General features: G+C 37.3%; 1 protein-coding gene across 1 annotated transcript; it reads left to right on the top strand.

The window, feature by feature from the left end:
• The first annotated feature begins 6,934 nt into the window (after window positions 1–6,934).
• cdx4 (caudal type homeobox 4) lies at window positions 6,935–10,329 on the top strand. Its single transcript, XM_028009419.1, has 3 exons — window positions 6,935–7,653; window positions 8,646–8,791; window positions 9,838–10,329. The coding sequence occupies exons 1-3, from the start codon at window positions 7,215–7,217 to the stop codon at window positions 10,069–10,071; spliced, it is 819 nt and encodes a 272-aa protein (XP_027865220.1). The 5' UTR covers window positions 6,935–7,214; the 3' UTR covers window positions 10,072–10,329.
• The last annotated feature ends 3,584 nt before the right edge of the window (window positions 10,330–13,913 follow it).

Here is a 13,913-nt window from a genome sequence, read left to right as displayed (position 1 = left end):
ATAAAACTGCCCCTTTAAAGAGTCATCACAACGACAAATTAAATAATCAAAGTTCAGTTTTATTAGATTTGTATCAGATTCCGAATCCCAATCAGGTAGCAGAAACAGAAAAAGAAAAAAAGAAAAAACTCAAAGAATAACCAAATATTAATAGGTGTTTTAATCTGTTTGCATCTCTGGTTTACAAACCTGTTAGTAAAGCAACAGGTAGATTCAGATGTTCCCTTCAACAATAAAGAAGTTTCAAATGTAATATTTACAAAAAACAATAAAGACCGAATTGCTGCAACAGAAATAATTCCCTTACAAACAGACATATAAGCTGTGATGCGGATGATTTGATTTTTACGGCCAACCACGCCGATGAACAGCCAAAACCACCCAGGCTTCCACCCTGCCTTGTAACGTCTTCCACCAGCGAGCCAGACAGCTGCAACTCCTTTATTTAATCAGTAACATCCAGCACACAGACTGTTGGGGTTGTTTTAACCCCACAAACCCACATCTAAAAATATTTCTCAGAAAATCATTTGTTTTCGTCAGTATGAGTAAATTCCATTCCGACCAACTGGTTGTTGTTTTCTTTTTTTTTTTCTATTTTAAAATATGACTGTACAAAATGTTCTAGAAGCGCTTTTTTGTTGTTGTTTACTAATTAGTTTGTTTACTTATTTGATTTGCTGATAACAAATTTTATGTGGAGTTCACACATGTTTTGAATCCGATAAGTAACAATCAAGCACATGATGACATATTTTCTCTTTCTGTAATACATTTCTTTGAGAGTAACATTTCCTCATGTTTATCTCTAGTAATAATTTACATATTGATGGAATATATTACACAGCAAAAACTGTAAGCAATTAAAGGAAAAAAAAATATTTGAGTCTGTTGCTGTCAGTAAAACAGCCCATAAGCAAAGTACTCGGCTCATTTTTCCACGTCTTTCTATGCAGACGTTTTACATTAGATATTAAAACTCATCACCGCGTTACTAGTTTACCTCCACAGATACTAGTTACTAGTTTACCTCCTTTCCTGTGGTCACTTCTCAAACATCTATAAGTTATACTGTACAGGTATTATTAACTTAATATTTAGTTAATAATAACTTATTATTAATTAAGTCACATATACTATTAATATTATATATATATATTTAGTATTAATATTATATATATAATATTAATATATATGATGTATTAATATAATATTAATAGTATATGTGACTTAATAATAAGTTATTAATAACTTATTAATAATTTACATTAACAAGTTCTTAAGTAATTAACTTAAGTTAAAACTAACGTATCAACTTAATGAGTCAATAATAACTTATTTAGCTAATAAGTTAACTTCATAACTTAACATAACTTAATTTATTAACTTAAGATACTTAAGTTATTAAGTCTGTTCATGCCCTATTGTTTTATCTTCTGCAATAGATGCATAAAACACTGTTTTAAATCAAACACCTGTCATAAAAAAAAACTTCGCAGGTGAAATTATTTGCAATTATTTGCAGGTGAAAGCATCATTTAGAGAAAAAAAGTAATTTTGTATCTTAAAATGAATACTTCACACAGCTTCACAATGACAATAAAAAACAGCTTTGGATTTTTAAAGAAATTAATTTCTAACTAAATTGACATTTTTCACACAGCTGAATGAAGCCGAGGCATAGATTCAAACCGGAAGACTCTTCATCTTCCTCATCTCCGATCATCAGGGTTCAATCCTTCATAAAGCCCGGCGATTTCTACACAACCTCCCATGACCTTACAATCTGCCGTAAGGTCATGATGCCTCTTTGTAGAGATCCCGGGCCTTCCTTCTTTTTCCGTCCTCCTCTTCTCTTTTTATTTAGAAAGCTCCTGCTGTTCAGATCCACTTTCTCCTCTTTCTCTGCTCTGATCAGGATCTCAGTGACGGTGGAGATGAAGCTTCTTGTTTCATCTCTACCATCACCCTGCCAGGCTCCTCTCAAAGTCCCTCTCAAAGGCTTGGCAGGCATTCTTATCTTTCCCTACTGCAGTGCTTCTCAATTCCAGTCCTCAGGCCCCCCTGGTCTGCATGTTTTAGATGTGCCTCTGTTCCAGAACAGCTGATCCAAATGATTGCATGACCTCTTCTGCAGCCATCAAGTACTGCAGAAGTCTGTTAATCACCCACAGGTGTGTGGCAGAAGGGAATAATCTACAACATGCAGAGCAGAGGGGCCTGAGGACTGGAATTGAGAAACACTGCCCTACTGACATCTCTACATGCACCTTCCTTATACCCTCGAAGGCATCATTGTCCCTTTGCTATTTTGGTCATCTCAGTTTTTCTCGTATTATTATTCTGCAGGCACCCATTTACCTTTCCCTTTACTCACCTTTGCAGGCTCATCCAGCTCATTTCTTCCCTTTCGATTCTCAAGCAGTCTATACCTATTCTTCTCTGCAGGTATGCTTGTCTTTTCCTCTGGTCATCTTCTGAAGCATTCTTTATCTCATCCGACCTTAACTCGGTCCCCTCTTTCATTTGATTTTTAGGGAAATCAAATGTCTCTAATCCTTCTCTGCGGCGGCTCATCCTCTCTGACGGAGGTTACCAGAGAGGATGAGCCACGTCTTCTGCCGGGGTCTGAGCGCCAACGATTATCTGTCAAATAAACTTTCTCTCTTCATAAGTCTTTGCAGGTCAAAATGAAGTCTGGGCATAAATTCAAACTGGAAGACTCTTCATCTCACCTGTCCAGCCAATCACCTCGTCATGCTCATCCTCCATAAACTTTCTAATAGCTACTTTCACTCTGTGTGAGTCTTTCCTTGAAATACATTTATATCAAAGATGTAGCAAATTTTACCTCTGACTTCTTAGCACTAGAGAAAAATGTGTAATTATTTCTACTCTCATTGCTATTTTTTAGAGGAACAAGCTCCTCTTGGTGTTCTTCTCCAGGTCTCTTATTTAGTGAAAGTGTGTCAATGTTTTAACAGCACGAGAAAAGAATCTTCTGAAAGAATTGTCTTTCTTTTCCTGGTGCTTCTTCAGTTCATTTTCAAAACATGACACAACTACATTGTCGACTAAATTATGTTCGATAAGAGCCAGCGTCCTTCCAGAGGAGCAGCCTAAAGTTTCAGTGATGTTCTTGAAGACTGTCTGGCACAGACGAGGAATGCATTTCTCCTTAATCTGAAATTCCTGTCTCTCAACTCTCGCCCAGATTTTCCCCACAACTCGTTCCTCCGTGGCTTCCAGGTGATCAGGAAAGCAACATGTCTTTGCCTTCTTGATGCTTCTAGACATCAACGACTTCACTAAAAGCCGAACTGTATCTTTCCTGTATTTCTCAGACACTCCATCCACTGGAATGCCTGAGAATTTCTCTGAGGAAAGTTTTGACTTTCTCAGATTCTCGATTTTTCTCCTCATTGCCAGAAGTTCCTGGATCAAGATGGTGATGTGTTGGATCAAACTATTAAATCTTACATTCACCTGGAGCCACTGTGTGGGGTTTTCTTTGTCCAAAGGAGATGTTGCCACCGATATTACATGTTTTAAGAAAAGCATGTTGAACATCTCCGTACTCTCTGTCTGGAAATGCTCTTCGATGTCCAGGACTCGAGCAAAAGCCTGAGAAATGATGTTGCCCATTATTGCTTTCAAGTCTTTGTAATCGTATTGGCAGTTCTTGATGATGTCCAAAACCACATCTGAACAGACCTGTGTCATGTAGTGCACCAGATCTGCTATCCGTTCTCTGATGCTTACATCTGGACATCCAGATGCCAGATCTTCCCACTTTCCTTCTGGAATACAGTGGATGAACTCATCCATGGCAGGAATCACAGAGTCGTCCACTATGACCTGGAGCGCATTTCTCAGTACAGTTGAAAAACCCATCTTGCTGGCGTACACTAGAATCTGCTACCACTAGAACCGACTTTGAATGTGGGAGAATTTTAGCTAAAGGAGTCTTATAAACCCGTCCACCTGTTACTAACAGGGCAGAACGTGACATCATGCCGTCAGCACAGCTGTGATGTAATTCACCTACAATCTTTTTTCTTCTTTTTTTACAAATTCTGCTTTGGAATGATGCAGACACGGCTATGGTGGTCATGTCACATCACACTTCTGTGAACTTTGTAACTAGGCAGCTGCCAAGGAGTTGCTATGACAACAATAAGCGGAGCTCTCGCCTGTTCATACCTAATTTACAAACAACCTAAGTACATTACAACTATTATTATTACAATCCTTGAGTACTCTACCACCTCTCTGTAATGCTAAGATATATAGCGCTGACCGTCGTACTTACTGCCGAGCTAGCAAAATTAGCTTAGCTGAGGTAGCTTTTATCTACAAGCTAACACGGACATGTAGCATACATGTATGTTACATGTAGCCTACATGTATGTTACATGTACTTACTCTGCCAGTCACCAGAACCTTGCTATTCACAGGAAGAGTTCGTACGTCCTTTAAAAGCCGTTTAAACACTGCCACTCTTCCAGTTCATTATGAACTACGTCATAGTAAGAGATCGAGGCAGCTTGGATCTTCTAATATGTTTTCATTCTCTGTCTCATACGGGTCGATTCCGACAGCAGCGATTTTGTTGATATATATTTCTCTCGCAGGCTGGTAAAGAGTTTCAATATTTTTTCTGTTCGTTGGTCTGACAGCCATGGTTTATCTACGGTTTGCTCTGCGCTTGCCTGCTAAGGTGGCGCGGATCACTTCCGGTTCAGATATACTTGTGGGAACTATATTTCGAAATGGTGCGTGTTTAAATACATTAATAAAGGATAATGGAGCTCCGACTTTAAAAAAAGTAAATTAAACTACTCGTGTAATTATTCCACTCCATTGATTGATGTTTCACAATAAGTTATTGCACTGAAGTAGATCTACTTCTGTTTTAGACATTAGAAATGAGACATTCTGCAGTGCCTTAATTTGATCACTTGATGGCAGTGTTGCATTGTTTTACTGTTCTTCACCGACAGAAAATAATTTATTTTAACTAAACCAAAGGATTGTAATACAAAAAAGAAAGAAAAAACAATGATACAATATTTTACGATTCATAAGAAGAAGAAATATGAACAGTATAAACAATTTAACATGTATATGCTATATTCCTTCCCGTGTATTTGTCTTGTTCTCTTGAAAACAACATGAAAACAGATATTAAGGCCAGTTCACAGACCATGGAAGGGTGGAGCTGGGGAAGGAATACCAGTTTTCCATCTGCTTTATCCGAGGGTGCTAACTGAAAAGTTAGCGGAAGGAAAAACTTTGTCAAAAAAAGTTTCCAGGCAAAAGCAAAAACGTTTAGAGGATTATGAGACAAAGACCATTTAAGAGATTCATGAGGCATCGATTGCAGCAAGAGTCTGAGCATTAACAACGCAGATGAATGCAGAACATGCATGACACCTTTCACATTAAGGGGCTTTTTTCCCCCCAGAAGCTCTTGGGAACTGTCCACAATACCAAAAATACTGCTGTTAAAGTTCCCTGTGAGTTTTACTCTCTGAATTTAATTATCAAATTAGTTTTAACTTATTTTATTATAATGTAATTTATTGAGATATACTTGTATTTTTAAGTCCTGTACATCATTTTCAGGCTTTCATTACATTTGTTAACATCTAAACATGCTGAATGCATAATGTGCACAAATCCACCATTATTTATTTGTTATTTATTTATTTGGTTGGAAAGTGTTGGACTGGACTGGGAGTGGACAGTGGAGGTTAACAAGGACCCCCCAATTTAGATTTTGCTCATCTAAATTAGATTTTGTAAATCTAAACTGGGGTTCTTTTCAGATAAACATACCAAATTAAAATAACATGTTTTCCACCTTTCATCAACGTCTATGTGAGCATGTGCTTCCGTGATCAGTCAGCACAAGGGGGCATCGTTTGGTCCAGAAAGCTTCATGAAGTGTGAAAACTGCAAAAATACCCTGATTACAAAATAACACAATCTATCAAAATGAGAGAGGCTGGATGAAAAACACATTGAAAATACATTTATATTGTTAAAATTGTCTTATTTGAATTTTTTTATTCTGCAGTTTTAGTCTAAAATGCACATTTATGCTTTCTGTGCAGCTATTTTGTAATTAACAATGAAAGAAAATTGTGGGAAAATGTCTAAAAGAAAAATGATGCGTGGCTCTATTTAAAGATGCTTCTGTGCAGCATCTCACTTTTACTATCTCATAAACTTTTTGTGACCAATAAACAAGCAGACCGTGATTTAAAGAAGGATAATATGACTGATTAATGCGCACCTTTTTTAAAATGTGCTTGAATGTTTCAGTCGATAATTGAATTCAAACGCATTTTTTTTGTTTGTTTGTTTAGTGAAGCTCCATTTTAAAAGTAGTTTGAGCGGACAGCAGTGACTGATGGTGCCACCGTCCACTGTTTGTCTCTGAGGAGGAGAGGGGGCTGCAGCAGTTTCCTTGTAACCGGAATTAGCTGTGAAGTGCGACCTTGAGGTGTGAACGGAATACGAAACAAGAAAAAGTCCCTCATACTTTGCACCTCGTTTGCAAGTGAATATCCTGACAAATAAGTCCGGGTTTACGTGTGAAGCGTGGTCACGGTTCCCACAGTAAAATTTCAAACATGATTTCGTTTTAATTCAGAGTGATAAAAGTTTAAATAGTCACCAATCCTAAGTAACGAAGGTAAATTATTTTAACAAGCTTTTTATTGTAAAAGTTAATCTGTGCGTAATTACGCACAGGCCTCATTGTTTGCGTGTGTGGACGTGCAGGCCGGTTTTATTGCCCGTGTGTGCAGCTGATAGGCCCTGGTGATAATTTATTCATGGAGCGGATAACCCGTGCTCGGGATAGGCCCACTGTCACAGGATGACGCGCTGCAGGACAGACGCAAGGGACATTCGGGCCTGCAGCACCGGTCACTTCCATTTAGATGTAAATCTGCGAGGATCGAAGAGTTGGTCGACGTCAGGCGGGCCGCAGTGTACCTTTAGCTTCTTGTCATTTGGACGCATAATGTAAAGCTGGAGACAAACTGCATTTCACACTGGGAGACCGTTTGGACTACAGAGAGCGCAGGGATCGACTCTAACAGTTGGCAGGGTCAAAATGTCGCCGTGAGATTGGCTGCATTTTCCCCTCTGCTGCTGAAAAGAAAAACTTTCCAACCTTTTTTTTTTTTTTTTTACAAAACATGTACGTTGGATACTTACTGGATAAAGAAAGCGGAATGTATCACCAAGGACCAGTAAGAAGATCAAGTATCAATCTACCTCCACAGAACTTCGTTTCGTCTCCACAGTACCCCGACTTTACAGGATACCATCATGTGCCAAACATGGACACGCACGCACAATCCGGGGCTAGTTGGGGACCCTCATATGGCGCCCCGAGAGAGGACTGGGGTGCTCCATATAGTCTTGGACCTCCTAACAATCTTCCTCCCCCCATGAACAACTCATCTCCTGGACAAGTTCCTTACTGTTCGTCCGAGTACAGTCACATGCACCCCCCCGGAGCTGCGGTGCTGCAGCCGCCGCCGGACAACGTTACTGTTGCGCAGCTTTCTCCTGAGAGAGAAAGGCGCAATTCATACCAGTGGATGAGCAAAACAGCACAAGCATCTTCTACAGGTGAGAGCGTCATCTTGGACAGACGTACGCCTCCATTTTCCGTCATAAATTTGGATTTTACGCAGACGCAAGCCATCTCCCATAACCTCTAAAATGATCCCCGAGAATAAATCTATCTAGCTGGTGTTCATGGACACGAATATAAGTGATAAATGTAATAAACCTACAGGTTTGCCAACTATACTCTCTGTTGTTGTGGGTGGAAATAAAAAAAAAAAGAAAAAGGTGTGAGGAATCGGCGTCGTGCTCAGTTGTGATGTTAATGTCATCATTCCTGGAGGGAGTTGTGAGCCCGACTTCCTTGTTACATTGTTTGCTGCTTCCATCGCTACCAGTCATATCCACTTTGATATGCGCCAAATTCCTTCCCCAGAGTCACTACTGTACCCAGAAAGAGTCACTTTTTATCGGCTTTTTACACACACACACACACACACACACACACACACACACACACACACACACACACACACACACACACACACACACACACACACACACACACACACACGCAGCTGGGAGCGTTTATGCAGAAATAAAAATAAGCAGATTGTTAAACTGTCTCAATATTAAATATTTCTCAATTAACTGTTTTACATTTGAATTTACTTAATTTCTCTTTTACAGCTCAATTTAAATACGAATAAATAAAACAAATTCAGTTGTTTCACAGTTCATTTCCACATATTTGTTCCTAACTTCAGTCTATGCTTAATAACTAAGGGAAAACCGAGACCTGGTTCTTTGAAATTCGCTTTGTCATCAGAACTAGATCAAACGCAGCTCAATTTGCGTATCTGAGGAGAAGATGTGGATTTCACACGCGGCTGAATAACGATGCGGCGCTCAGATAGGCCTGGCCGGTCCAGACACGCAAGCCTGCCCAACCGGCTGTCTGCAGACTCACGATCATTCAGATAAAAACAAACAAACGAATAAATCAATAAATGAAGCCGCCTTGTCCTCACCGTATGCATTTGTCTTGTTCTCAGGTAAAACAAGAACGAAGGAGAAATACAGGGTGGTGTACACAGACCACCAGAGGCTGGAGCTGGAGAAGGAGTTTCACTTCAACAGATACATCACCATCAGGAGGAAATCCGAACTGGCTGTCAACCTGGGCCTGTCGGAAAGACAGGTATGCATAAAAAATACTCTCATGCGTAATGTTGATCCATTCGGAAGAGGTGTAATATGTCTTGTCATAAATTATTACCAAAGCTTGATAAAAAGGTGATAAGACATTGACAATATTGGCTGTAATGTGAAAATAATGTGGCATTTCTCCAATTCATAGCACAAAAATGTGTTCTTACAACTGTATCTTATACTTTGTTTTTCGGATTTTACTTAGTTTATTTTCAGAGAAGCAGAAAAAGAATTTTTTTAATAGATTTTAGACATAAATATGACATTAGAAGAGGCTTGGAAAATGATTAGCATCAGATGTGGTGTACTTCAGCTATTTTATTTTATTTTTAAAGACTTAATAAAATATGGCAACGTTTCCTGTAAAAATTCAGGGAATTATTATTCAACTGTCTGAGAAGTTTCAAAACAAATGCTCATAATATGAAGGTTGTTTTTAACATTGTTTTACATTATTTCATTGAAAAAAAAATATAACAAAACGTCCTCTCTAAGAATCTCATTTTGTTCATCTACATCCTGTGCAATGTTTTTTTTTTTAAAGTTTTATAATAAATGCATGCTTTCTAATATCCATCTGTTTTTATTCTATTCAAAATGCTGCCTTAAAAGAGTATGGTATTGTTTCTTTAAATATACTGGATATTAGGATTTATCTTGTTTATTGTTTTTGACAAAAATGGCTTAAAAGGGATTTATATATATATATATGGCATGTATATGTTTGTTTTACTTTATCAAAAACTTTGGAAAATCTTACTAAAATATTTGGAGTTTACACAAAGACCCCAATTTATTTTTTACTATATTTAAACAGAAGGAAATGTAACAATCTAATTCAATAAATATTAATATTAGCAAGCGACAAGTAGATTTTATTCAATTACAAACATGTAAAGTGAAATATAAGGTGGTTTTAGATGTTCAAAAGAAGAATAGTTACCCATCTACTAATATAATATAATATAATATAATATAATATAATATAATATAATATTTTTAGTGCTGAATTTCACTGTTTGTGTCTTTTCTCAGGTGAAAATATGGTTTCAGAACCGCAGAGCCAAAGAGAGGAAGCTGATAAAGAAGAAATTGGGTCAGTCCGACGGCAGCAGCGGGTCTGTGCACAGCGACCCGGGTTCGGTGAGCCCTCTGCCGGTGCCGGGCTCCCTCAGTCCCACGGAGATCCACGGCTCTCTGTACCCTCCTCAGGGAATGAACACCTTGCCGTCTATCAGGAATATCCAGCAGGTGACTGTGACTCAGTAGAACAGTCCAAATGTGGACCGTCCGGTCCGCCATCTCTCCTAAACTGAGCACTCCAACACGCTGACATGCGGGACACTTGATGGGCAGCAGAAGGATCCGAACTCTCAACCCGTTTTGTTTTGTTTTGTTTTGGTTTTTGGTTTTTTTTTATTACAACGACATGCTGGAGGCTCTTGAAATGTTACTTTTAATAGAATAGTTCTAATGAAGTGGGAAAAAATTTTCAACTCCAAAAATAAAAAAAGGCAAAAAAAAAAAATCTTTAAATTGCTTGTGAGTTTATAAGATATAAATATGGTGCTTTGTTTGTGAGGAAGTGTATGTGCTTGATGAAATTTAAGAAGAAAAGAGTCATTCCGGTAAAGTTTGAACCGATGCGTTTACTTGACAAATCATTTTTCACTTGTTTTTAGCACAACGGCAGCTTTTAATGATGCGGGTAGATTGTCGTCTAATGGCAATTTTATAAATGTAAATAAAGTGTTTTTGTACAAGATTTATCACCTTTTATTTCCTTTTTTAAAATAATACACTCATTATAAATAACAGAGTTATACCTAACCTAAATTATGTTTGAACTTTTATTTTCAATTGGCCAAAACAAGTCTGAGAAACAAATCCAATAAATTCAAACATTACATGGCGAGGCATCAGATTTTTAATCAAATAGGGTGTAAAGAAATGAGCATATTTGAGGTTCAATAGAGGTTGCAATTCAATTTTAAAGATTATAAAGTCTAGAAATGTTCCTGCCAATGTTAAATGTGCGATTTCAGTGTTAGAAGTAAGATTCGGTTTTATTCGAGGTGTTGCATGAGCCATTTTTTCCAATTTGACATGTTAACTGCAGCTTGTTATTTTAGAAATAAGTTGATCTATAGCCTTTCCCTTGTGGGAATTTAATGGGTTAATTTATTACGTCTGGGTGGAGGGCTTCCGTGTGTCAACTCTCTAAAAGATTGTTCCACAGTTTTTCTGTCACGATGGACGGCGAGCACTTTCAGCTCTTGTAAATCCGAGCGCGGTGAGGCGATAAAACTTTTCAGCTCTGGTTGCAAGAGGTTATGGTAGGCCATTTTACCATATAATCAAATCAACTCTAATCGCTTTTTTTTCTTTCTTTTTTTGAAAGTTCATGTTTGAAAATCCTCTTAAGTTAAAATATTATTAAAATTACCTTCCCACCAGTTATGAAAAAATGAAAACTGTAACTGAAGGAAAAAGTTACGGTGACCCTAAAATCAGTGGCAATCTCTGCATGTTTTGAGTCATTGTGATGTTCTAGGGTCTATATGTGCTTCAGCTTTAATCTCATCTTTTCCTTGAGAAGCCTCTAATACATCATAGTAATGTGGAGTTTGCCAGCTCCTGCTGCAGCAAAAGCATTCCCAAACCATGACTCTTCCACCTCCATGCTTCACTGTTGGTATGAGGCTCTTTACCGTGGATGTTTGGTTTATGTTGAATATTTTTAGACTAATCTGTGCAAAGAAAATCATTCCAGACGTACTTGGTTTTGTTTCTGTTCTCCCTAGCAAACCTCAGTCTGGTCCTCATGTTTTAATTGGATAAGCTAACTTGAGCAGTCTGCTTCTGATTGTAGATGTACTTCAACAATCACATTTTAATAACATTTTAGGGTTTTTGGATACTTCTTTTAGCATCTTGTGGTCTGCCCTGAGGGTAAACTTGACTGGATGGCCAAATGTTGGCAGCTGTTTTGAATGTCCTCACCTTATAAACTACTTTCTGTGAAGTGGTAAGGCTTATTTGAATTGCATAGAGCTCTTTAAATCCCTTATAAGCTGCTGCAGATATGAGACAGTTTTTTGGATCTGGGATGAAGGAATGTTGTCGCACCAGAGCTGAATGCATTCTAGTAGCAAGCTGAAAATCTTAATGTGCTAACTACGAATGTATTAATTTTCAATCTATGCACTAAAATATGGCACAGTGTATGCTTTTGCTGTTTTAGTTAGATACAATCCATCAGGTGTACAAGAAAATAGTTTGTCCCTGTAGCTTTCCCTGTTTTAAATGCATGGCAGCCATATTGGATTCTGGTATTTCTGCTTGTGGTCTTTAGGAGTACAAATATGACATCGACATAACAAACCAAAACAATTTATTTTAGTCATTCCTCAGTGTGGGAAAGACAAGAGAGCATATTGAAGTGAGGCTGATGTGTGTTGGTCTTCATAAATCAACAGATGCTTACAAGTAAACAGATAATTGTGTCTGTATCCATTGAATTAGAGCAAAAAATTATAACGTTTAAGACAACTAAAACCAGGACCAAAGATTACCTTTTCAACATTCACAGAGCGAGGGGATTGGTAATGGAGGTGAAACAAATCTAAACTCTCACCAGGACATCTGGCACCTTTGTTTGGATAGATCTTTTACCAGAGTTCACATTTACATTTGAGGGTATCGTATCTTTAGTGTAATTTTTCCAGTGGCAAATAATTTCATTTTTAGAAATAAAATACAATAGGTTTTAAGTCACAAATACATCCTCTTTTTTTAGAGCAGCACTGGTGATATTTGAAGTGCCAAATAAATTTTAGGTATCTAAAATGTAGCTTTTACTAGTAATTGTTTTCAGAAAACACAATGCACTATACTTCAAGATTTCTTTCATAAATACGACCCCACAAATTCCAGCTGTTTCAAGTTTCACAGTGTAATCCCTTAATAACTATTTAAGATGTTTAAACAGGCAGTTTGTATTTGGAAAATGAGTACGTGGAAACACATCTAACATTTAAAATAAGGAAAATTTTAATAATTTTACTATATGGTCTTTATTTCTACATGACAACATTACTAAGAACATTTTATTGCTGTATATGAATAATGTTTTTTTTGTAGGACAAAAAAATAAATGTAGATTCCCCCAAAAATGTCACAATGACATCCTGAATGTAATCCTGATTTAATATCCAATGAAACCATTTATGGGTGGATGGCAGACTTGACAAAGTCATCTTCTCCATACGGAGCAAATATCCTGGACTTGCATCAAGCGTAGATGTAAAGAAATCCTTTTACATGCTTTTTGTTCTGAATTGGGTTTTCTTGGTTAATGAGCTTTACCTTCTGATAGTTAATAATATATAAATTATAAGATATATAATATATTCCCTACTCACCTTTCCCCCGATTTTGGTGTTTTGCAGTTCTCTTACTTTTACACATCCCCACAACTTCTAACTTTGGTCAAAAAATTGGGAGTGTATAATGAGTGTTATTGAATATTGGGAATTATTTGGGGGATATTCACTAAAAAGGTCATAGTAAACTTTGCATTATCAGATGATATTATATTTAAGTTTAATAAATTTGTTTGTGATAATCAGCTGGTAGATTTTATGAGAAATGGTTTCTCGTGGTAAGCATGTAATCATAAAAAACTCAGTATTAGTGCATAGGTGTCCTTGAGTCCAGCTTGCATCATCATCAGAAATGCTAGCGCTACGCTAGTATGCTGCCTTGACATGTTGCAGTTGGTGGGAGACTGAAAGGCTAAAATAACATCACTGTTTGACAATGTCTCCCACTCTATATATGAAGCTATTGTTGAACTGGTGAGTTTCTCCAGTGATTGAATAATGCATCCTAGGTGCACAAAGGAGCATTATCACAGATCCTTAGCAGCTGTAAGACTTTAACAAACTCAATAAGTCTGACTAACCCTGCTATTATTGTTTTGTTTTTGATTTTTTTTTCATTTAAAGTGATCTTCCTGATGTCAAATTCCCACACAGTAGGACAATAAAGGATATTCCTAAAATCTTTTTTTTTCTTTGAAAGATCCAAGTCTGCCTCTTACATGGCAA

This window comes from Xiphophorus couchianus, chromosome 23, assembly GCF_001444195.1.
Source record: "Xiphophorus couchianus chromosome 23, X_couchianus-1.0, whole genome shotgun sequence".
Lineage (NCBI taxonomy): Eukaryota > Metazoa > Chordata > Actinopteri > Cyprinodontiformes > Poeciliidae > Xiphophorus > Xiphophorus couchianus.
This window is presented reverse-complemented; position numbering and strand designations above follow the sequence as displayed.